General features: G+C 37.9%; 2 protein-coding genes across 5 annotated transcripts in view; one reads left to right on the top strand and one right to left on the bottom strand.

The window, feature by feature from the left end:
- Positions 1 to 14,615: 14,615 nt before the first annotated feature.
- Positions 14,616 to 16,665, bottom strand: LOC149096066 (uncharacterized). Its single transcript, XM_089281497.1, has one exon. The coding sequence runs from the start codon at positions 16,618 to 16,620 to the stop codon at positions 14,866 to 14,868; it is 1,755 nt and encodes a 584-aa protein (XP_089137623.1). The 5' UTR covers positions 16,621 to 16,665; the 3' UTR covers positions 14,616 to 14,865.
- A 2,489-nt stretch (positions 16,666 to 19,154) lies between these two features.
- Positions 19,155 to 25,700, top strand: part of LOC149096059 (somatostatin receptor type 5-like) — a 57,200-nt gene continuing 50,654 nt past the window's right edge. For all 4 annotated transcript variants that reach the window (XM_089281311.1, XM_089281310.1, XM_089281308.1 and 1 more), the window contains exon 1: positions 19,155 to 20,446. The gene's annotated coding sequence lies outside the window, so the exon portion shown is untranslated. The remainder of the gene's footprint in view (positions 20,447 to 25,700) is intronic.

The raw sequence follows: 25,700 nt of genomic DNA, 5'->3' as shown, positions 1-25,700 counted from the left end.
TTAATAGGAGGAGCTAGTAGTAATTAATATTACACCTTAGAGCGGTTTTCAATTGACGGCCGAAACTAATTTAAAGAAAAAGACAACAGAACGTTTCATTTTGAGTGTCGAATGGTAATGAGACAATATCTTTAATTTCGGTTTGGGTTTTGGTTTTACTACGGTTCGAGATTGGCTGAGTAGTCCAACTGGTAAGTAGTTGGTTTGATTTCCGTTTTACGACACTCAGTTGAAAACAGCTCTATATGGGAATTTTGGCAATAATGATAAAAACGGTTCCGTTTTCTCCTTCCCCTCGATGCAGTTTTCCATCGAGTTAAATACCAAGGCAATTCCCAGCAATTGATAGAGTTTGCCGATTCAGGGTTCATACAGCTCTGCTGCTGAGCGCGTGACATTGAAGATATTGATGTTAAATTTCGTCATAATATTTTCAAAGCAGTCTGTGACTCCACTCGGCTACCCCTTGTCGATTATTTGCTGTAATTTAATCAGAAATGTTCTAAACGAGCAAGGGACTGGGTATAAATATTGAAAATCGATTAATTTGAAAAACTGAGCCTGTGATCTAAAAGAACATGCAAACGTTAGTACGCTTACCAAATGTCTGTATTTTTTAGTGCAAATACAAAGATGCAATACGCTTTTGAAAAGCTGTTATTAATGAGAGTGTTGTATCGTTTAGGGTGAGAGGTGTCGATTTTAAATATTCGTACCCAGTCCCTTGCTCGTTTAGAGCATGGCTAATTAACAAATATTGAATTTTATTTGCGAAGGGAACTCGTAGTTGCGACGAGTTTCAAATATTTGACTGCAAATGTCCACGAGAAAGCAAGAAACCTCAAAAGACTTAAAAGGAGCAGGAAACTTCAAAAATGAGTAAAACAGAATCCTGATGGCAAATACTACTAAGAATGCTAATAATGTGCCGTTGTGGTATTGATTAGGTTAGTTGCATTACGAATTGACAACTGGCTGATGCCTATCATCTAGCTCTGTTTAGACGTTCGCGCCTCTTGAGACATTTCACTTTGCATTTAATATCAAACGAACAGCCAAAGTAGGAAAAAAACAAAACAAAACAAAACAAAACGTCTGAAAGGAAATGGAATTAAGAGCGTAGAAAGCTACTGGTTATCGTCACGGAACATAACAATAATAACAGGTATAGCCTACTAGAAACAGCCGGGTATTCTGAGATAGTCGCCCACATGAAATAAGCCATTCTGTTGGGGCTTATCTTTGGTGATTGGGCGAGTCGGTGAGCATAAAGATTTGCTTTTTAAGGTTGCTCACAGCTGTTTTTTTTCCATGGGCTTAACAGAAACAAATCTGCGCGTAAAAGAACCATGTTTGTGTTTCAGCAAAGAATCAAGTTTGCCCGTCAAGGAATCACCAGAACAGCTGTTCTTCCCATGCATTTGAAAGAACTAAGTTTGTATTTCAAAGAATTAAGTATGCGTCTAAAGTTTACGCTTCTAGCAATCAAATTTCCGTTTTACTGAATGCAGTCTGAGTTTCAAAAAATCAAGTTTGCGTTTCAGAAAGTCAAGCTTTATTGTAGGAAATGAAGTTTTAATTAAAATAATCAGGTCTTTGTAACATCACTCATCACTTTTATCATCGTACGCCACACTTGGAGCTAGATCATCCTTAAGCATCGGCTTGATGCCTGTTCAATCATCTCGAACAAGCTGATTGGAGGTACGAGAATTTTATTTTGTTACGCTATGATCGCTATCTTTTCTTTTTTCTTACTTTCAGTAGCTTTGTTGTTAGCCTCAGCTGTATTTATGCGCTTAATTTCGGAACCAGAGCAAGTCTAGCCACAACAGGCTTTGCGAATTAAGTCATTTTGTCTCTGCATTTTCTTATGTAGAGGCATTTGAGCGGCAGTGCAACTTGATATGAGTACATGGTAAGTCTGAAGAAAATTTCTCTTTAAAATGAGTCTCTTGTAAAAAAAAAAAAAAAAAAAAAAAAAAATGGCCAGTTCTTTCTTCTGCCTAGGTTGTTGTCAATTACCAATTCTTATCATTGTCTGTGACCACTTTTTACAAGAAAATTAAGTACAGTAGTTAGTAGTTTCTCCGATAACACTTTTAAGCAAGATCAAAAAGAAGATATGGCAAACTGGAGAAGTTAGGTAGGATAGCATTTCGTGTGGTAAAAGCAATTCACTCATTTCTGTCTAACATCTTGATACCTTTTCTGTATAGCAACTTTAAGGAAGATAAAAGGGCAAGTTACGAACTGGAGCACTTAGCTAGGATAACACTTCCTGTGGTAAAAGCAGTTCACTCAATTCAGCGTTTCATTTTTTTAGTTGATTTAGGCATTTCAATTGCTCCATATTAGAAACAATTGCGTAAAAGCGAACCGAAGCTGTTCTGTAACTAATCTTCCTATTTTTGACATTTTTCGTGCTTTTGATAGACGTCGAGTATCCTGATATCAGTTTGTTCGACCAAGAAAAAACTGGCATTAAAATGGCTACGGATAAAATAAAATCCACCACCACGTGAACCAGAAGAGAAATAGAGCTTGTTTCATACAGTTCTTGTAATTATATGATTGCGTGAACTGAATTTAATGTAAGCCCGTTTAACTTCCTCGTTTGTTAAGGTTTTCCCTAAAATAAATTATTTAAATATTCTATTAAGAAGAGATTATTGGAGAACAGATAAGACCTACGTCAAACCATTTCTTTCCTATGTATATTTTCGCTGATTTACTGAAAGGCTTACGCTTATCATTATGACTGATGGGCGACTTTGGTGACATGTCAGTGAATACTGACATGAAGACTCGAACTGACATGGAGAATCATGTAGTATGAAGGATTGGTTTTAATAACGGTGCTTCTAAGCAAAACTTGAAGGATTTATAAATAGCAGGAAAATATCTAAACGCATGATATTCAATAATCTTGCTGTGTCCTCGACGAAAAACAACATTTCCTTGAAGACAAAATGCAATTTGTGGTAGACAAAATTAGTATAAACAAATATCACGCCTCCGCCGAAATGATTCTAATAAGAATGGCTGTGAGTTGCTAATATCACCACTCTTGTTAGCGCCACTTCCATATCAATTTGTCTTCGTTGAAAAGGAGAATTAAGGTACGTTTTTCACTTTTCTTTCACACTCAGTAATAAATATAGTCTTCAAGGTGAATGACATCGAGAGAACCACTTTCTCATATAGTGGACCATGAGTCACCGTGATTTTATTATACTCCTGTACCACACCTTTAAAACCCCAAATAAAAGAATCACGGCAAACGTTAAGAATACAGACTAATTCTCTAAAACTTTGTAGGATTAAGTGTAACTTTAGACACAGTTTCTAAGGCAGTTCTCGTGGCACAAAAATATACCCGAGAGGCTGTACTGGAGTGAACAGTTCCTGAAGAAAAGAAATCCACAAAAAATCGTAACACAAAAAAAAACGGAAATATCTAGAGAGATAAATGGGTAGTGTGGTGAACCAAATAATTTGAAAGCTTTTAAACATGAGGCTAACAAAGCTCCTAAATGTTATTGTTGCTAGAGCTGAAAAATTATCGTCATTTATTTCTAAATTTGTAACAGCGTTATAAAATATTGCAACAACTTCCGTGTACTCCCTCGCCTTGAACAACACTGCAAGCTATCACAAGTCTTGAGCGCTGGCATTTCACAGTTGCACGCTTTACAAAGGGACAGATATGAATATTAAATTAAAGGAAAGAAGCCGAAAACAGAAAATAATATTTATCTTTACGCTCTATTGCACTTTTTTATGGTGAAAACAGCAGCGTGTGGCAACCACTTTATCTTAATCAGAGTGTTATTTTGGGTGTCTACGATCAAATTAAAATGGTCTGTCAAGGTTTTTGATGAGTTCTAATGTTTATTTTCTTTGCTTCCCTTCAGTGGATTTAGCTTAAGGCTAAATAATAAAGAAAGAAAGAAGAGAAACAAAAACAACAACAACAAAAACAACAACAACAACAACAACAAAAAACAAACAAAGAAAACACACACAAAATAACTGACTCTTTCTTCCTTAGTCGATGAGCAGGTACCTTAAATGTATTTAGTTTGCGTTCGTCGAAAAGATTTTGTCGTTACTCGATATGTTATCAATCATGTATTAAACTACCGAATTAGTGTATGTATTGCATCTGCACCAACCTGAGTATTTTAATTTCACTCAATTCTTATTCTTACTATTGCTATTTTTTTCCTAACCATAACTACCACATCATACATACAGCAGCCGAGATGCATTAATCTTGAAAGGAAGGTCAATTTACTGCTGGGAACAGCTTGACGAAAGGCTGAATCACAGGGAAGGGGGGGGGGTGGGGGTGGGGGAAGGGACACGGCTTTACTTTTAATTCTGATCCATTCAGTGAACGCCCAGTTGGTAATGTAAAGTTAGTAATTGTTAGTAATGAAAATTAGGTCGTCTAGTTTTGCTATCTTTACATTAAAAAGTCTGACCTCCTGCTTGAGCAACTCTTATAACATCCTGTTTTTTTCTGTGCCGAAAAGCCTTAAGCGAATTATTTTGCCGAATATTCTTAAACATGGTAGAATCTCCTTCAATACGGATATTTTTTTTTTCACTTTCGTCCATCGTGTCCCTGCAGAAATATAACATAGCTCTCGTATTTACATATCTTTGCCATTTTTGTTCAGTTGTGCCAAAAATACGTATATTTATTACGCCTCTGTTGGTCAAAAATACGCTCGTACTTCAAGGTTGGCAAGAAAGTCACTTACTATATAATGTACACAATGTCACTGTTTAAAACACCATTTGGAATTAAGTACATTAAGTTCTTAAATCGCAGTTCAAAGCCATTACGCCGCCACAGCTAGATTCCTTTGGGATTACGTGTTCCGCATTGTGTGGATCTTTACACAAATTACGTCAGACGGGCATTGCCGTGATCAATTACAGCCGGCTTGCCCGGTAACCTTAAATACACCAAACAAGGAGAAGGACAAATCAGACTACACCCAACATTGGGATTTCCTCCACGAGATGATCTCGAATATTATATTTGCGCGGTGAACATTGAAAACACTCTGGCTCCATACCTGCAATGGTAAAGTCCGAAACCGTGTTTTTTCTTTTGTTATAAACTGTTAATATTCATTGTCACTATTGCTTCGGAATAACTTTACCGCATTAGGAAGGAAAACAGGTCACTTTTAATTGATAAATTCATCATTACCTTTAACCAATAAGCGTTTTACTTTAATCTAGTTGCACCCCATTGAGTATACATCAGAAATTAAAAAGAATTTAATTAAAACACATTACTTCTGCCTTTTAAAAATTTGTGCCTTAGGTTAAGAACTTATCACTGCCTTTATTTTACTCTACCAAAATGGACTCATCAACACGCAAATAAGTAGACTGGTACAATTCTGAGGAAGTGGCGTGCCACAAAATTTTCAAAACATTTTTTTTTTTACAATTTTATTTCATCAGACGCGAGTATTCACTAGCATTACACTCTTTCTTTCTTGTATAAGAACATATTTTATAAGAATATCGAGGCTAAAATTTGCGAAATTTTAAGAATATCTTAGAAATAAATCCGAGGCTGGGATTTTGGAAAGAATATAAATTTGTGTGATGAAAATTTCTAAATACAGTACAATTATATGCTTTCAACTAAACCGTATAAAATTCTTCCTTTCTCTAGACGTCAAAACTAGCCAAAAAGCGACAAAAACAGCACCAGCCGTATGTTCGATGCTAATAACATTTCGGTAAGACGTTATATGCGTTATATCAGGCTTAAATACCTGCAGGCTGGCTCCAAAATTACTTCAACACCATCGTGACACCAAATATATTCAAAAGCAGCAGTGTCATACGCTATGATCTAAGAATATTCACAAGAATATTTTCAGCCTAAAATCGGCGGAAAAATAAGAATATATTTAGCTTCGGCCGGAAAAAAAACAATGTTCCTATATAGAAAAGAGTGTAAGGCGAAAAAACACCGTCAGCTGACCGTCAAGTGAAAAGCAAATAATGCATTTAGGCTTTATATTCAAAACCTTCGAACAGATTCAGAGACGCGCTCTAAAACAAGAGCCCTTATCTTACCGTGAGGTAGGGCTTAATCCAAGCATAAGGAAGCAACTTTGTGACTCCTCTGCTCTTGTCGAAATTTTCCCGCGGTTTCTTTGGACTTACAAAATGCCTTACTTGTGCCTCTTAATGAAACCAGGTTTGAAGCGAAGAATATTCTTTAATTATTGATAAGATAAATTAATGGAAGCAAAGCCCGCAGTGGTAGAAAATAAATCAACAACTAAATCCCTTTAAACTCCTAGATCAGCCCATCGGCCAAATGTTTAAACGTTGTTTGATACATAAACATTTAATGAAATATTCCGCATTAAAAAGAAAACTGGTTTAGTTTACAGTTTGCGATGATGAAAGCGCACCGTTGTAGGCCTATTTATGAATAGGGAAATGTCAGTTTTTCAGCAGCCTATCCCGGCCTTTACCGATTCTTTTATCATATCGCATTCAATGTTTTTGGTAAAGACTTACATGCATTCAAACATCAATAATGTAAATTCACATTATTTTGAATTTGCAGCCGGTTATCGATGATAGGTATTGCTATAACCGTGTAACAAAGTTAAGAAATAAAGCATTTTTTTTTTTTTTTTTTGCAATGACTGCATGTTTGCCTATACTTATCGGTTAGGTGATTTTTTTGTCACCATTTAAAGACCTTAAAAGAGTGTGAACCTGTGGAAGGTTTGAAGGTTTCTATATGAGTAGAATTTGCATAAATTCACCACTCTTATCCTTGCAAGCTGATCTCCATCGACATTGCATATCGAAGGATAAACGCCTTAAGCAAACGTTCAACGAGTCTCTTTATTCCATTTGATGCAGATTCGCTACATACCTTGGAACTCTTAACAGTTTCCTTCTCCGCTGCCAAGTGAATTGCCAAAGCTAAGGGACAGACCAGAGATTTTTTGAAGAGGAAGGGGGCTGGGGCATCGAGGTTAGGCAACTTTCTGGAGCATGAAATTTGTTTTTCACCTTTTGGTTTTGCGTGAGTTTTTTTTCTGTGGCAATAGCTTGTCAAACATGGGACCTGCATAGTAAAAAGCACTCGCTAGATTTTTTCCCCATGGCTCCCCTTAACAGTTTTTGCTGTGCAGGAATTTTTTTTTTAGTTGCCCACCCGAAATCTAATCCTCAGAATCAAGAACTTCATCATCAGCCGCATACGTGAGCCTCTTACTTGTCTTAAGCATTTAAATTGACAACACCTGCTGTCACACTCCCTTTTTCTGTCAGCTTGAAATTACTACAATAAATGCTATTTTTTCTTGGAAAATAATATATTAAGCCAATACTTACAAGAGTCCGTAAGTTTTTTTTTTTTTTTCTCGCCTAAGGTATCGAGGTTTGGAAGAAACAATTGAAAACTGAAAAAAAAAAAAACGCTCGAAAATTTAGAGGTAGCTTCGAAATGAGCAAACTTACCTTTTTTTGCCATCACTTGTTCCAGAAGGTCCGAGTTGGAAAGGGAATTGAACAAACTTGAGATGGCTTAGAACGTATTTCATTTAAGATAACTCACAAAAGCTGAGTAATTAAGAAATGGTAAGCGTGCAGCGTGCAACTATATCGCGTTATGGATACACGCGGGAGGTTGCTAAGTGCGAAAGAAGCGTAAGAGTCGCACGAGGCGATAGTGACTCTAGCTTCTTGAGTGCTCAGCAATCCTCCCAAGTGCATCCATAACTCGATAGTTACACACTACACGCTCACCATTTCTTTTATAACATTGAGGCCTTTGAGATAATATATATTTAATCTCGTCTGGCTTACATGAAGTCAAAGGCGCGATAAACCGTGCGAAAATGTTCATTCAAAAATCAATCAAAGCGACACATCAAAATTATTCTTGGATCGCGGCGAGTAAATAGTTTCTGGTGCAAACAAACAATTTCCAACAGCTCAGTTAACCTACATGTACATATCAAGCTGACAACAAACGAAAATTGCAGTCGGTAAAAGCGATTCTCAAAAATTGGTTAAGCTTATATTTCGATCAGTTTTCCGAAGAATTGAAAACAAACTGCACATGGTTGAAGGTTTTGGTGGCTGAACTATTTGTCCTTCACAGCCTCTTCGGCAAAAGAAAAGAACAAAAGCGAGAGTGGAGAAGAAAGTGAAAAAAAAACCCCTGGCTTTGAGCTGTTTGAGATGCGCTTATTCAATAGCAGGTTTGTGGGTTACGTTTTCCTGAACTTGGACACGTGAATAGCTTTTAACAACGATCTCTGTCACTTTCGTTATTTCGTATAATCAGCTGAAATGAACAGAAGACTGAGGCCTAAAGGAAAATGTTACAAGCGTATATTTGTGCACGATGCAGTCTTTCCTTCGAGCGGCTGTTTCTTGAAGAGTTCAATTGACGATTCAGCGACGAGCGTTCGAGCAAAACCAGAACCAGGGCCGACTGAAATAATTCGTCAGAGGCTACCAATATATGATAAAACTTACTTTATTGAAGCTCAGAAAAAAACCATTACCTTTATAACGTTTTTCGAACAGAAGGATTTCGTATGTAAGACTTCACAAACAGAGATTTGTTAAAGCTCTCATTTTCAAGTTTTGTTGGGCGAAAGAATTTAAATGACTTTCGATGCCAGATTAGTTTTACAAAGAAAGCTTGTGCTGAATTTTATTGTCGTCAAATCGTAGAAAATTCTCTCTAAAATTTCCACAATGCATTATAATAATAATAGTAATAATTAAATTTATATAGCGCTAATTATATAAAATATTCATAAGCGCTTTGCATTTTACATCTACATCTACATCTACACTTAATTAAGTCGGTAAAAAAGTGAGATATCACAGCAACTGTGAAAGCTCAAGCCAGCTGGCCATAGACATTAGTTTGCTATGTTAATTTGCTTTGAAACACCAAATTTTAAACACGAATTGATCAAGCGGAAATGTGCAATGTACACATGCCAATGCGTTGCTTTAGAAAATCTTTCTCACTGTTTATTTCTCTTTAAGTTTCTCTAGAAGTAGGCTGCCTGTACCGTGTAAACTTAAATCAATGGTGAATGGTTCTCTTGTTGATTTGGCTAAAGCCATCACATTTGTTTTGAAAGAAATTAGCATGGTAAAGAACATGTCTTAACTCAAGATTTTTGATTGCATTTTGGTGAAAATTTAAGCAATCTCTTTTAAGGTTACTTCAAACCTTCGCGAGAGTCCTCCAGAAAAAAAAAAATCGTGCGCGCGCTGTTTTCAAGGAACCCCCACAAACTATATATCAACAGAAAGGTTATAAAATGTAAAATGCGATAAAATTATGTTTTGTTTTGGATCCGTCAAATCTGCATACCCTATTAATTCATTTAAAGAGAAGGGATTCTCTCGAAAAACGAGTGCGAGTTTTACCCTTCTAAAGATTTATAAACATATATCACGCCTTCACAGAGGAATGTGTCAACTTGAAAGCCGCGAGCCAATGAAATAACAGAACTCCTAGCGTTCACAGTATGCAAACTTGTGCTTCGCGGACATCAATTTTCTTGACCAAAAAAAATCGACCAATATAGCCCCGCGAAGGTTTGAAGTAACCTTAATTGAAAATAGACTTTCCTTCTGTCATTAGGGCAAAGTGTTGGGACACTGAAAAATTTGACCCATTTACAGACTTTATGAAATGTTTGTTGATCCTGAATTTACAGACTTGGTACTTATTATACTAAAAAACAGAATGTCAGTAAATTTATTTTACAAACATTTTCTTTAGTTTTTAGTTCTGTTCATTTCAAAATGTTTGTAAAATGTTTGTAAATTGTAGCAGCAAGAATAAGCGTATGCCACTCATAATTTACAGACTTAACAAAATCTTCTAAGAATGTTTCTAAAGTTACCACTTAAAAGATTTTACAAGTTTTGCTTTATCGTGTAAAATCTCTGTAAATTGACATACTCGGGGAACCGTAAAATCTCTGTAAATTGATATACTCGGCGCACCATAGAATCTCTGCAAAATCTCTGTAAATTGACATATTTGAGGTACCATATAAAATCTCTGTAAATTAACATACTCGGGGCACCATAGAATCTCTGCAAACTCTCTGTAAATTGACATACTCGGGGCACCATAAAATCTCTGCAAAATTTCTGTAAATTGATATATAGTCGGGACACCACAAAATCTCTGTAAATTGACATACTCGGGGCACCATAAAATCTCTGTAAATTGACATACTCGGGGCACAGTAAAATCTCTGTAAATTGACATACTCGGAGCACCATAAAATCTGTGTAGATTGACATACTCGGGGCACCGTAAAATCTCTGTAAATTGACATACTTGGGGCACCATAAAATCTCTGCAAAATCTCTGTAAATTGACATACTCGGGTTACCGTAAAATCTCTGTAAATTGACATACTCGGGGCACCATAAAATCTCTGCAAAATTTCTGTAAATTGACATACTCGGGGCACCATAAAATCTTTGTAAACTGACATACTCGGGGCACCATAAAATCTCTGTAAATTGACATACTCGGGGCACCATAGAATCTCTGCAAAATCTCTGTAAATTGGCATACTCGGGGCACCATAAAATCTCTATAACTTGACATACTCGGGGCATCAAAAAGAAAGCATATTTTGGCCCAGGGACTATGTAAATTATCCGCCATAAAACCCCGGAGCCATGTATCATCAATTGACCACAAATCTGAGGGGACCAAACTCTGGTCAGTTGGGGTGCATCGCAAAGAACGGCGAGTGGAAAAATAGGGGAGAAGCGCGGCGAGAGAAAGCGAAGGAACGCCCTCGGGCAAATTTAACAAAAGGTACTTACGCCAACTTAGCCGTGAAAAGAAGCAACTTATTGTACTTGTATATACTTCTAATCAAACAACCGGGCCCTAATAACACAACATAAAGAGCCCGTCGTAAACACGCTTGAAAGAAAGAAAGGTCGAGAGACCGAGAAGAAAACGGTAAATGTATAAATGCTGCGGACCGTATAAGTCGTGTAGGCCCGTCAATTCCATTTTACACTGACCGCCATATCGCATTTCTCATTTGTGCAAGTAACGCTCCAATATTGACATATCCTGTCAAAATTAACCAATCAGAGGGCATACCAGATCCTGGTATACCAGAACGACCTTTTTGTTAAGTTTGCCCACGGGCGTTCTTTGCATGATAACAGGTCGTTTCGCTCCACGTCCGTTTTGCCCCGAACCGCTTCGCCCCAACTCAAAGTCGTGTCGCTGCTAAAAAAGTCGATTCTCCCCGACCAAAAGTTAGTTCGCCCGAAGATTTTTCATACGATTTCGAAAAGCAATAAATGGTCGGAACCATAAAGAATCAATTTTTCTGTTGCTATGGGAGTGAACAACACTTCGACGTGCGTAATTCAACAAATATATTTAGACTCAATGGCTCTTTGACTACGCAAATGCTTAATAAAAAGGTTTAAAAGGCGTTTCGTACACTCTACAGGTAAAAGCCGTGGAAGGTTGATTAATTTTTTAAATACAATCGGCCATCGATCGATCAACGGACTTTGTTTCTACGCGCGTAATCAAACAGATATATTTTTTCTTGTTAGTATGATTTGCACGAATTGAAAGCTTATCTCAATTTTTTCAGTGATTTCCCAAAATGTGCGAGCACCCGTAGCTTTTTGGACGCCGTCTTGGACTGGCTATGTGGCACACATGGCCTCGGTCTGATGTGATGCCTCACTTTGAATAATAGTGAGGTTTTACATGAAAGCACTACCCGTGCATTTCCATGTGCTTTTCTTCGTTCGTTGTCCTACGTAGGAATCGTGGCAGTTTTCCCCAAGGTTAGTGAAGTTTTGTTGATTTATTCGAACTGTTACATGCTAAAATGCCTAAGGGTACCTATCTAAGCACCAGAAAGCTGTGTAGTGCCGTATTTTCTCCGAAACTGCGTGGGTAACATATCGATTTGTGATCTGTGTCGTCCTTCAGGAGTCAGCTGCTTTTCTCGGCGATTCTACTTCTCTGTGAGAATAAAGTTGCAAGGCTCGAACGTAATAGCTCGAATAAATCAACACAACTTCATTGACCTTGGGAAAAACAGCAAATATTCCTATGTAGTGCAACAAACGTCGAAAAGGAAATGAAAATGCACACCGCTCATGGAATTAAGAATTTGACTGATTTCACTGCGCAAGCATGTCAGCTCAATAGGCTCTTAATTTATGTAAGCCGGGTGTAAGCTAGCATGTAAACTTTAGTTAAAAACGCTCATATTTGGAAATATAAAGTTTAATGCACTGTTATTCTTTTCTATAGTTATACACAGTACTTAACCTTACTAAACGATGCGCCTGCTAGAGTAATGTGACATTTGATGCCAATAAAGGACACAAAAGTTAGACAATAGCCCGAAAAATACACAACTTGGAAAACCCTGGAAGGGGAATGACATAAATGGGCTTTGGTATGCGCTGCTGTCAAGGGTATGCTTTTCCAGGAGTCTATTTTGGGTATAGGAATCAGGATCTGGCAAATTAGTCTGGGATCTTGATATAAAAAGAATTGAGTTACTGATTTTTTATTAAACATAGTATGGAATATTATTTAGTATGAAATATTAACAGGGAAGGTATTGGTACCAAGCCTACAATCAGATGTCCAAATACTAACTGAATCATAGATGTGTTCCTGGCAACACACCTATTCACAAATCCCTAGAGTACCCCCTTCCTTCCCCCGGGTACCGAACGCACTTCACTAATCTCTGATTGCTACTAGTAAATACGCGGTTTACTAGTGTGAGGTCTGGAACCGAAATTTTAGTAGCCTAGAACGGACGGGAAAATTCGCAAATTCTTGGAGGATCCGATCGTTCACCGAAGATAACAAGCTCCGAGCAGGCTCCGAGCAATTTCCGTAATTTCGGCTCCAGTCTTCGCACCAGCAGACCGCGTATTAAAAATTCAAAATGGCCGCCACAGAACACAAAACACGCGCGATAACGTAGGTTGATCTCTTATTAATATTCTAAACGGTGGCGAGGGCTCCCTGTCTTTTTTGTGAAAAAGAAAAAAAAATCAGTTACAGAAAAAGGTTTCGTCACTTTATGAGAGACGTAAGTTTACCTCTTTGAACCACGCAAGGCAGACCTCCGGATATTTCTTGGTATATTTATAAAATATTAAGATATTTAGAAAATTTAGGGATATTTGTCAGTCATCTCCCCCCCCCCCCCCCCTCAGCCTAATCCCGGGGAATTAGGCCGAGGATGGGAGATGACTGACAATTCAGGCTAGGCCATAGGGTGAAAAAAAAAAAATTCAAGCCACGCCCACAAAACAGCATCTTAGTACCTCTCAGGAATCCTTTTCAAAAATTCAGACGAGCACGCCCGTCCTCTTTATATGGCATTTCCCCAAAGGGGAGGGGGGGGGGGTGGTGGCGGAGCCGCCATGTTTAACACGAAAAGCACTCGAGCTCAAAATACCGCCAACACGCGTATATACCCAGGCTAACAAATTTATTGCGAGTTTTTTTTAACCCATTTACACATGACACGTTCTCCACCAATCAGAAAACGTTGACGAGTTTAAGGACGTTGGGAGGCATAACAAGATCCAGTTGATGTCGATAGTGCAGTGAAGGTGTGGCGGAACCGCGGAAGGTTGTAGCGTCTTCAACTATCTTGTATTCCCGAATCCGTATTCCCAAAGGAAGGCACTTCGTTGTTAGGTAATTAGTTCTTTACGTTTGTTTGTATGAGTCTTTTAGGCCCAGTTCAGACGTCGTGCTTTTGCCGTGCCGAACTAAATTCAGGAATTAAGTTCGACAAAAGCACGGCAGAAGCACGGCGTCTGAATCAAACTTTTAAATTAAGTTCGGCAAGCAATTAAGTTCGACAAGTTCTGCCGTGCTACACGACTCTGGCACGGCAGTGATTCAAACGTCGTGCTTCTGCCGCGCTAAACAAAATTCATAAATTATATTAATGTATTTTGGCGAGATTACGTTCCCACGGGGAGTTAGGAGGAGAATTGCTACGAGGCATCAGAATATCCAGAATTTGGTTCGACTCTGGCACGACGTCTGAATCAGAGTTGTTTTCCAGCCGTGCTACAGTCAAACCTAATTGCTATTTAGTTCGGCACGACAGAAGCAAGACGTCTGAACTGGGCGTTAATCTCTGTTGCTTTTAACTAGGGTGTATATTGGTTAGCAACGCCAGAAATGCGACCAGACAGTATTTCAGTGAGCGGATGTAAATATGCAGTGTCAATCAAGTCTGCAATTTCTGGTTCCATCCCCGTTTAAAAACTTTTCCAGCTCCGTATTCTAGCAAGGAACTTATAATACACAGTTTACGAAATGCGTTGTCTTTCATCACTTCATAAGACGTAGTATTTTGTTATAAAATTAGGACAAGGGGAAATCAAGCGATGTAGCGCTCCATGTTCAGGCTATGAGACCATTCCAGACTGTTTTCTGTATTCTGAGTTTTAATAATGGCCATAATCTGTCGATACTGCTGAAAAGAACATGAGTAACTTTTTAGATTATTATTATTATTTTTTTTTTCTTTCCCTCCCCTTTTTTAGCTTTTTAAATATTTTTTTTTATTTTATGTAAAGCGCCATGGACAAATAGTGGATCGGCGCTATATAAATATTTCATTATTATTATTATTATTATTATTATTATTATTATTATTATTATTATTATTATTATTATTATCGTCCTCACGTAATGTTTGCTTAGAGTCCTTAGGGCCGAGACCAAACCATGGTCCTGGGGCACTAGGGGATAGCCAGTTTTTAGCTTGATAGCACCCTCCTCAAAATGTGCGCTGTACCTAGCAAGGTTATCTTTTGTAGTTCACTGATGCTTAATTGGCCGGGAATTCTTCCAAGATAAGTTTCTAGTCCCCTTTTGATAGCTCCAAGTGCTCCAATGATAACTGGTATCGTTTCCGTTCTCATGCCCCACATTCCGCTTGTTTCGATTTCCAAGTCCTTATATTTGGATAGTTTTTCACTGACTTTCACGGATGTGTTTCTGTCTGATGGTACTGCCATGACAATAAATTTACAGGTTTTCGTTTTGTGGTCTTTAATCACTATATCGGGTCTGTTGGCTGTTATTTTCCTGTCTGTGTGTATTGGCATGTCCCATAATATCGTGACATCCTCGTTTTCGGTAACTGTTTGCGGCTCATGGTCATACCACTTTTCTGATGTCTTTATATTATAGTTGTGACAGACTTTCCAATGTATATACGCGGCTGCTTTATCGTGTCTGTGGGTATATTCTGTTTTCGCAAGTTCAGGACACCCAGACACGATATGGTCAATTGTTTCGTCGTATTTGTTACACATCCTGCATAGGGGGCTAGTACCGTCTTTGATAATGCTGGCGTGGTATGATCTGGTAGCTAGGCTTTGGTCTTGGGCTGCGATTATGAATCCTTCCATTTCTGCCTTAAGTCCACTGCTTTTGAGCCACTGGTTGGTTTTGTGGTGGTCAACATCTGCCTCCTTTATTCTCTTTGGGTATCTTCCATGTAGGGCTTTGTTCTCCCACTGCTTTGTTAATTTTTCTTGGGTCTTATTTCGTGCCATTTGTTTGGTTCTCTTTGCATATTTGGTGGTTGTTTCTTCTGCTTGTTTATCTGGTATTGTTAGGTCTAGTTCTTGTTTGAATTGTTCTGCTTGCCTTTGTATAGAGTACAATTTCTTTCTGCCATCATGTTCTTGCACTAGTTCGATTAGGGCATCATCAGTGTTCTTTAGGTATGTATCGAGCCCTATCGTGGTTGTTTTGTAGGAGGCTTCTAATTGGATAAGACCCCTACCACCAGCATTTCCTGGGAGGTAGAGTCTGTCTACATCTGCTTTTGTGTGATGCATTTTTGATAGGGTGAGTAGTTTTCTTGTTTTGGTGTCTAACCTCTTGATTTCACTCATCTTCCAGTCGATTATGTTAAAACTGTAGGTCACCACTGGGATAGCTAAGGTGTTGATTGCCTCAAATCTATTGGCAGCATTGAGCTCCGTTTTTAGGACCATCCTCACTCTGCGGTAGTATTCCTTCCTCACTCTTTCTTTCATCTTGGCATGCTGTATACCATCACCTTCATCCACGCCAAGGTATTTATATGTGTTCTCTTGGTCTAGTTCCTTGATACAGGTGTCAATGTCAAGTTGTAAATCGGAAGTTTCTGTCAGCTTTCCTCTTTTGAATGTGGCTTTAGCGCATTTGTCCAGCCCGAATTCCATCTTGATATCATTGCTGAATGTCTTTACAATATTGAGTAGGCCGGTTTGCTGGCTGTCACTTTTTGCATATGTTTTTAGGTCGTCCATATAAAAGAGGTGGCTGATTGTTCTACCCTGGGCTTCATATCCATAAGCGGTTGCCTTTAGTAATGAGCTCAGTGGAGCAAGGGCAAGACAGAACAGGAGTGGAGAGAGAGAGTCTCCTTGAAAGATTCCACTTTTGATATTGATAGGTCTTGATGTTATTGACCCTTCAGCGTGGTTGAGGTGTAACGTTGTCTTCCAACATTTCATGCTTTCTGCGATAAAGTTGACAGTCACAGGGCAGATCTTATAGATTTCCATGCATTTTATTATCCACGTGTGAGGTACACTATCAAATGCTTTCTTATAGTCTATCCAGGCTGTGGATAGGTTCTTTTTCTTGGTCTTACAGTCCTCCAGAATCATCTTGTTTATCAGGAGTTGGTCTTTGCATCCGTAGCTCCCTCTTATTATTATTATTATTATTATTATTATTATTATTATTATTATTATTATTATTATTATTATTATTATTAGCCAAGTTTGTGAGTCTTTCCTAGTAAAATTTCAAAGTTAGTGCAAATTCGCAAAGTTATGAAATTTCAAGCGCTTTATGCCCCCGGCATAGACACGTTGTAAATTTTCCCGGCTTTGTAGAACTATTTATATGCTATTTTGCAAGACACATCTCTTAAACTAGGCTACATGTATTTTACTAACGATGATAAGCGCGTTCTCTCCAGCTATGTTGATAGGCTTTCATTTTTTAGCCATTTGCGAAAGTTTAAAACTTGCTAGAAGATTATGCATACAAAACGCAAACAGACCGTCAGTCATGCAGAAATTGTCTGCATAAGAAGTGTTTGGAAATGTCTTGTCTATGAAAATTTGTTTGTATATTTTAACTTATTTGGCCTTCTGGCCACCGATTCTACACGTTAGGAGATGCATATTGGGGGAACGTTGAAAATCTGCGGTTTTTCCACGAAATTACTACTATAACCCAAAAGAAATGTAAAGACCAAACTTTTATGATGCAAGAACTATTTAAAAGTTATGCAAATTACTGAGAAGAATGAGAAAATTTTGGGGCGATGATGTCATTCGTTATCGCGTAATCCTCGGTTGTCGCCCTGGCAGTCGCCGAGCTCTCGCCCTATGTCGGAGTTCCGAGGATTTCTTGATCGATTTATCCCCTCGAAGCGAAGAGCACTGAGAACTAGGCACATGGCACCAAAGAAGAAGCCTGGCAACAAATTCGAGGTTAGTGTTGGCAAAGTTTGTGGCAAAGTACGTTTTATTCATAGCAGTTAAAAACAGACCGGAGATGTCTTGAGCGGCTTTACCTTATCCGATAAATCTGAGCTTGCTAACAAACTCATCCGATTCACAAACTACAAAATTGATGTGGAAATTGAGATTAACTCAAGATCATCGAAAAGGTGCGTCACAGCTGTTGAGACCCGGAACCAGATTGGAAGGAAACCATGGTAACAGCAGTTTCTTGGCAGGATCAAAAAGGTGAGCTGTCTGAAATCTTTATTTTGCTTAAATTTTCATATAAACCGTCATATCATAGTTTATTCTCTACCGTGAAATTATGATAACGAAAGCCCAAAAAAGGAAATGCTGTGAGAGGGAAGTTGTGTTTCACACTGTTTCAAGTCGCCTTATCTTTTTACATGGCAGCGATAAGATATATCTTCCAATTCTTCCAACATTAGGTTTAAAGAATGTTCCACTTGTAATAAATAACTTTCGGTATTTTTACGCTACGTTTATGACTTTACTTTACTGCTAATGATGTGGAAATAAATCCTGGGACTTTCTGTCGCTAAATGCAGGTCTTTTAATTGACTTTTGATATAATTTATGAGCTTTTATACATTTCATTGACAAGATATCCATGGCAATTTGCTGGAAATGGAGCACCTATAATGTTCGTGATATTGGGTACATCTTTATAACAAATAAAGAGCAAAGGATGCAATATCTGGGAATAAAGTGTGGTTCAATTTACTGCAAGGGTGAGGTGGTGCATGTGGTATATTTAACAATGGGGTAATTATAATTTTGATAATAATAATGTTATAGTTATATCAAAAACAAAAAGAATAATATTAATAAAGTATAATTATGATTTTCATTTATACCCTGTGTTATTCTCTTTGTAGGACACTGAAATGGTTAAACGTATTCGCCTTACTTCACATATTCAGCATCACAAACCTCATCTGTGTAAACAAGTAACTTTGATTATATTCAGACAGGAAATGGTTTGACAAGAGACTATATAATGACCACAGTAGTAGGAATCTGCATTTTAGATTTGTACCATCTCACTCAACAATATACCGGTAATTATATAGTCTACACAAAACATGTAGAGACTGAATGAAACAATCAGGACTAAATCCATGATTATTGTATTTTAAAACCCAAGAATGTAAGAACCCGTCTTAAGCCTAGTGAAATCAAGCAGATTCTTACGGTTAAATTTATGAACTCTTGTTATATAGACAACATTGCATAATAAGTTGTGTTAGGCTTATCATGATACAGTTGTGAATAAACACTGTATATTTATGGATCAAACCAAAGTTTATTTATTTTTCTGGTAATCAACAACTATAATACCTCCTTCATATAAATTAAGAACCTACAATGTAATAGGAACCTACTCACCCTAAAATGCCAATAACTATTGTAGGTATGGCAAAAATATACAAGACTATTTTGCCAGACTTTAAATAATGTAGGTTCTTACATGCGGGCAACATTGTCATCAAAAAATTGTGAATTTTGGTCATTTCATGTTGTTGTTTTATAGAGGACGGCTACGAAATTTACAAAGATTTATAATGCACATGCAAAGCTATTGTTTTGCTTATTTAAACCTTTTGTTTGGTGGTGTTCTCAGTGCGTGGGTAAATAGAGAGACTGTGAACAGTCTAGGCTGTTGCCGTCATGCCTTCCTTAACCTCCCTGCTACCTAGAAATGTAAGCTGTGACATTTTGTGCCTTAGATGACTGTCTTTCGTTTCTAGTCACGTGATTTCTAAATATAGTTGTGACTTTAAAGTTGTGAATGGGTCTGCAATGCAACAAATACGGCTAAATGGCTGATAATTAAAAATCAAGGAAGGCAAGAATTTTCAATTTATTAAATGGATCTATAGATCACAGCCGAAAAATAGCACCAACGCGGGAGATTTTTCTTTCTCTCACCACGCTGTGCTCTCACTCCCATTTCTTCACTATGGTTCTCTCCTGCCAATTCCTCTCACTCCACACATTTTGTACCAATTATTTACTTTTATTTACCTTATACGGTACATTTGTTAGTTTGTTTTGCTATGTCCAGGATAGCCAAGACATTGTTAAACGTCATTACTTCTGCATGCACTGTGTGTCACTTATGTCTCCATCACTGTTGTAAACCCTGCAGTGGACTAGCATCCCATTGAGGGGAAGTAGAAATAAACACGTACATTAAATAAAGTATGTATGTACTCCTAGTCGCTTTGTGCTGTGGAAACTAGGGCTCGAAAAAAGTGCCGTTCAGAACAAGTAGAATTTCCTGTGGGGGAAGTTAACATTTTCATTCTTACTTGCCCAATAGGACCTTGAGGCAAGTAATCTGCCAACTAAGTAAAAAAATAAAAAAATAAAAAAATAAAATCTTGCCCAGGGCAAGCAAAATTTGCATGAGAGCTACTTGTCTGACAGCCAAGATGGATAACCAAGGTGTTTTTTTTTTTTTTGAACCCTGGAAACCCTAGGATAGTCTTTAGCTGATACCAATGCAGACTTTACCTCTCACTTTTGTACTTAACAGTCCTTCCACATCATTTCCTGTACACCATATACCACATAGCTAGAGTCAATAAATTAAATTGAACTATACACAACATGTGCTGAAATATATTCAGTCTGGATCACAGTAAACTGTATTTAATTTTCCTTACACTATATTAATATTAATAACGTCATCTTTTATTGGTAGGTGCATTCTCATTGTCAACCTGGTTGTTTCAAGATTACACCATATTGATCTTAAAGTCTAAGGAGAAAGAGGCAGAAAATACTGTTCAAGGTAAATGTTAATTGTCGTCATTAGATAAGGATTCAATCTCAAGCCTATATCAATATTTTAAAACTATTATTAAAACTTTCTCTGGTTATCAATTTAGGTTGAAGTGACTTTTCGGCTGCCTTAACAAATGATCAAAAAGATGCAAATAAATGAATATATACAGCAAAAAGTGCGAAATAACACAAAATAAAAATGCATAATTAAAGTGGTGACAGCAAAAAGGAATTTGGATACCGGTAATAGAAAGAGACTAAATAAATTTAAAAGAATTGCATAATTGTCTAAGTAGTGGTCGAGAATAATATTGTCTGCTTCATTAGTCATGGCAGTGTACCATGACTTGAGAGTTTTTTGGAGGCATTTGCTTGTTTCTCCTTTAATTTATAACTCCAAGTAATGTCATTGCAGGAAATCTCGTAGACAAAGTTTGTTCCAAACACGAAAAAAAGAACATTTTATCAGAAATGTCAAGCATTGCAACATTTCTCCTTTTAAATGTTTTCAAACCATGCATGGTTGAACAATCATCAAATCAGCTTTGATAAATAAATGCTAATTAAGTAATTGACAAAGGCGATTATTGTGTGCAAAATAACTCTCGAGTCATGGTACACTGTGCCATGACTAATGAAGCAGACAATAATTCTAGACCACCACCAAGACAGTCTGCTATTCTTTTAAATTAGTATCTTTTAATGATCCAAATTCCCATTTGTTGTGGCCACTTTAAATATGCAATTTTATTCTGCATTATTTCACACTTTTCGTTGTATGTGCAATGATTGGCATCTTTTTGATCATCCGTTTAAGGATGAAGGCTGGCAGCCAAAAGCTCGTTTTAAGCAAAATTTTCAACTAGAGAGTGTTTTAATAGCTTTAATATGTTTTACTCTGGTTGCTCGACTGTTTTTTTTTTTTTTTTTTTTTTTTATATCAACATTGTTTTCCTACAATACTGTCAGTATGTTATAAATTTTAAAATACAACAAGGATTGGATTGACCCGATTAGGTATTTGGCCAGGCAAATCTTTTGTCTTGTAAAGCTTTGTTTATGGATTACCCATTTCCTCTAATCTGGAGAAAAATAGAGCATGCAATTTCCATGTCTTTTTACAAAATAGTTATCGTTTAACTATCGGCAATGTTGAGGAATGGCGTACTGAAAATCTTGTAAAAGACAATAAACAGATGAGGTCAAATTAAAACACATTACACACGCAGCATAGTCTTGAACCTGTTTTTTTGAATTTGAATTGCTCATTTCGAAGTTGATAATTTCAGACCTTGTGATATTAGACTAGTCTTATCTTTATTTAGCCTGGATATATCTGAGATATTGTTCATACGTGTAGGTTACGTTAAATCTCTTGGAATCTTAATTGTGGCTTAGCCCCTCGCCACATTCGCCATATTTCTTTAGGACGTATTTAAACCATTCAGCCTGTTCAGGGCCAATCAGCAAGGGTGTTAGTTCAGCCTTGCCCAGGGTATTCTCTCATCTGCCATTTTGAAAAGTGGAGAAGGTCCTGGGAACGAGGTTGTCGAAGTCACAGTTCTATACATTCAAGTCTTGAAGTTCACTCTTAGGGCTCGGGGAGGGGGGGGGGGGTGGGGGGGGGGGCGAGAGGAGAGGGGAATAGTAATTTTTCATATTACTTGATTTTCCAAAGCTCCCGATTCTTAGAACTAAAATCATTTCCCTCCACTCAGTCAGACACAAATTCTACATGTACCCCGATTTCTTTAACTAGCTGGTTTTTTTGAACCAATTCTTGTTTCTCTTGGAAGTTTGAAAAATAGGGATTCCACTGTATGAGCAGGATGACAGTAAATATCATTGCCGTTCTCTGCACATTGAATTTTTGTCATTATTCAACTATTGGTTTGTTTTTTGAGACTTAAGAAAAGTCGTAGCACATTTTATTCATTTTGACAACCATTTGAGGAAGTCGTTATGAGTGGTTTTTTGCTTGTTTGTATCTTTTGCTAGAATCTATAAATTCGATATGTATAAATTCGATATGTATAAATTCGATATTTATCAATAAAATTGACAACGCTAAGTGAAAAATCGATAATTATCGATTAGTCACAACGAATCCTGTAATCGATTTTTTAACGATTTTTGATATCATTGACTAAGTTTTATCAGTTATTATTGAATGTTATCGATTATCAATTTTATCGATGGACTACCCAGGGAAAGTCTGGAAAGTTATGGCTTTGCAAAGTTATGCATTTTCAGAGAGGATTTGTGCTCCCCCAAGATGGTCAGGCAGCTAGACTGTAAAATACAGGGCCACCCCTTTGCATGTTACTGAATTTGAATGATTCCTTTTGTTTTGTTGGTGAAAGTAAACACAGCACAGAGTTTTTCAACCACTCTGAAAACAGCGAAGTCAAGAAAGCAGCAATTAAACCACAGGATTTTTTTCCCTTGCTTGGTTATCAAATTCTTCAATTAAACTGTGAAGAAAAACTGCTTTTCACAGGGAAAACGTTTGCACGCACTTGGAGAGAGACTGAGTAAAATGAGATTTTACTGTCATGCCAGTAGGAGCGTGATGTACGTTCTCAATGAGCCGTTCATGGCGGCATCGCTTTCAAAAGAGTTACTGAGCAGTTGTATTCCAAAGGTCAGCAAATTGTAAGCTTTATTGTAGCTAAACCTAAAACATGGTGGGCTTTGTTACCTTCAGAGCATTATGACGAGCCATAGCATTGGTGCAAGGCATTAAAGCACTATTCATGTTGAAGATGTTACACGTGCTTGGATTAAGCTGTTCAGTAGTACAGCCTTTTCTACTGGCTTACCAGCAGACGAACGTCTACATATAAAAGCTCAAACAACCGTGTTCAGAGTCCATTTTGAGTTCGTTCATTAGCAACATGGCTATTACTTATTGTAAACCTATCCTTAAATTTCTGTAAACCTTCCATGGCTTGCCCTCGCCACTCTTCGAGCACAGCTCGGATCGTTACCAGAAGTGAGGACCTATAGAAGCTCTCCAGCAAAGTCCTCAATTTTCGCCGCCGCTGCCACTCCAACAGCCACGCCGTCCCATACTGTCCTCAGCAACCATCCAGTGGTCAATCTTGGTATTCCTCGTCTGCAAATGAAACGTTTGAAACCTCTACTGAAAGTTTCTTCACTCAGGTCCGGTACAACGTCAAGGTGGACAGCTCTAATACTTCCACAAGTGTATAGGGCAATGTAGACCTTTTCCATCCAGTGGTCAAGCCCAGAACGCGGGAGTCCCGAGACCTAGTGAGTGAGGCAAGAAGTACAGTGGACCAGCAAAGGCGTCATCAGAAGCCATTAGTATCCCCGCCTATTGGCATTTGCTCCTTAGATTTAGAATTGACTGATCATCCAGATCATTCAGATCGTAATTTTGTCTTTAACTTGAAGTATGCTTAAAGAAGGCGTTCGTATTGGTTATTGCGGGCTGCGTTCGACCCGGAATCAAACAAACATATTTTTTTTCTGGTTAGCATGATTTGCACGAATTGAAAGCTTATCTCAATTTGTTCAGTAATTTCCCAAAATTTGCGAGCACCCGTGGCTAGTACGTACCAATGATTATTATTCATTTCACGAGTACTAGGATGGAAGGAAGTGCGGGCTCATTTTCCGTGTGACGTTGTGTGTAGTTTATTTGTGTAGATTTTAGTAACATTTTATGATATTATTTTAACTATGATATTATTTTACAGACATAATATGGAGATTTTGTGTTTTCAATTTTACAGATATTTTTTCTCCTGCCCTTTTTACAGAGATAAGTGGACATTATACAGAGATTTCTTTAAATGTCATAAAATCTCTGTAAATTTTACAAAACATTTACAAGAAAAATAGCAACATTTCGTGGATATTTTATACGATCTGAAAGCGAAACATTTACTAAAATTTACAGACTTTACAAAATCTCTGTAAGTGTGCAAATTTACAGACATTGTAATTTACAAAGGAAATGTTGACATTTTACAGAGATTTAACGAACTTTCTTGAAGTCTGTAAATGGTTCAAATTTTCCAGTGGGGAATTGTATTCAGTGAGTTGTAGGCTCAGACTCCAAATGTACGAACTATTTAATGAGCCAGCCACGTAATCCGGAACATGTAATAAAAGGCGAATCACAATGGCTAAAAATGGTGAGAGAAACTAGACTCAAAACCCTAAAAGCAGCGGCAAGGCTGGCCTAAAATCTTCAACACGGCAAGAAAATACAACAAAGATGAAAATCTGGAAAATTACGACAGCGAAGTTCAAATGTATGCGCGAGCACATTCTGGGCCACGATTGGCTAATTAAAATCACCTGAAATTACGCACGCGGTCAAAAACTCGTGTTAAGGCGAGAGGGGTGAGTTCAGAGTTCGTAAAGCTTAAAACATCTTTCCCCCTCGATCAATGTTCATCATAGTCCTTCAGTTCGTTTAGACACTGATCGACGTGACGTCTTCTCATTTCTCTTTCAATGGCGGGTTGCCCCCTCTGTCTCTGTGGAGTGCAGGCAATTGGTCTAGCAGGCTCTTCTGCATCTGCAACACTAGTTTCGCGAACTTCTAACGGAAACAGTTTCTGTAGAGGTCTCCTAAGACGCTTCCGCTTGCCATTGATTGAGGCAACTTCTATCGTGGCTCCTCTTACGAGATCATCGTTTCCTGGATACTCATCTAAAACCTTTCCAGGCTTCCACATTCCTCGGTTGGACTTTCCTTCTTCCATCACAATGACAATGTCACCTGTCTCAACTGACGGTGAGTTGCTGGCAGCTCCCTTCTCTAATGCTCCGTGGTGTTCTTGCAGCTCTACCACGTACTCTCGTTTCCATCGACTCCAAAAATGTGGGACAGCAATGACGTTACATAACGCTCTCTTCTGGTGAGAATTTCAACATCACTTGACTCTTCTTCGACGACTATAGATTCATCAGGAATGGACAGTAATCTTCTTCCTGTCAACAAATGAGAGTTGGTGAGAGGTTCCACTCTATCCATTGAAGATACGTATGTGAGTGGCCTGGAACTCAACACACATTCAATTTCTACGACGACAGTCAAGAGCTCTTCATACGTCAACTCGGCATTCTTTAAGTTCTTCTTCAGATAGCGTTTAACACATCGAACCATGCGCTCAAAGAAATCACTCCACCACGGGTCTCGTTCTAAACTAAATTTCCTCTTCACCTTGTGGTTTAGAAGAAAACTCTGCACTTCCGGCAGCTCAAAAAAAGATGACAAGAAT

The sequence above is a fragment of the Orbicella faveolata genome, unplaced genomic scaffold (assembly GCF_042242905.1).
Source record: "Orbicella faveolata isolate gen_17 unplaced genomic scaffold, um_ofav_v1 contig_48, whole genome shotgun sequence".
Taxonomy (NCBI): domain Eukaryota; kingdom Metazoa; phylum Cnidaria; class Anthozoa; order Scleractinia; family Merulinidae; genus Orbicella; species Orbicella faveolata.
This window is presented reverse-complemented; position numbering and strand designations above follow the sequence as displayed.

What these genes read in the sequence shown, in the direction of transcription:
- LOC149096066 (XM_089281497.1), bottom strand. Translation starts at nt 16,620, where the DNA reads ATGAAATGTTGGAAGACAACGTTACACCTCAACCACGCTGAAGGGTCA.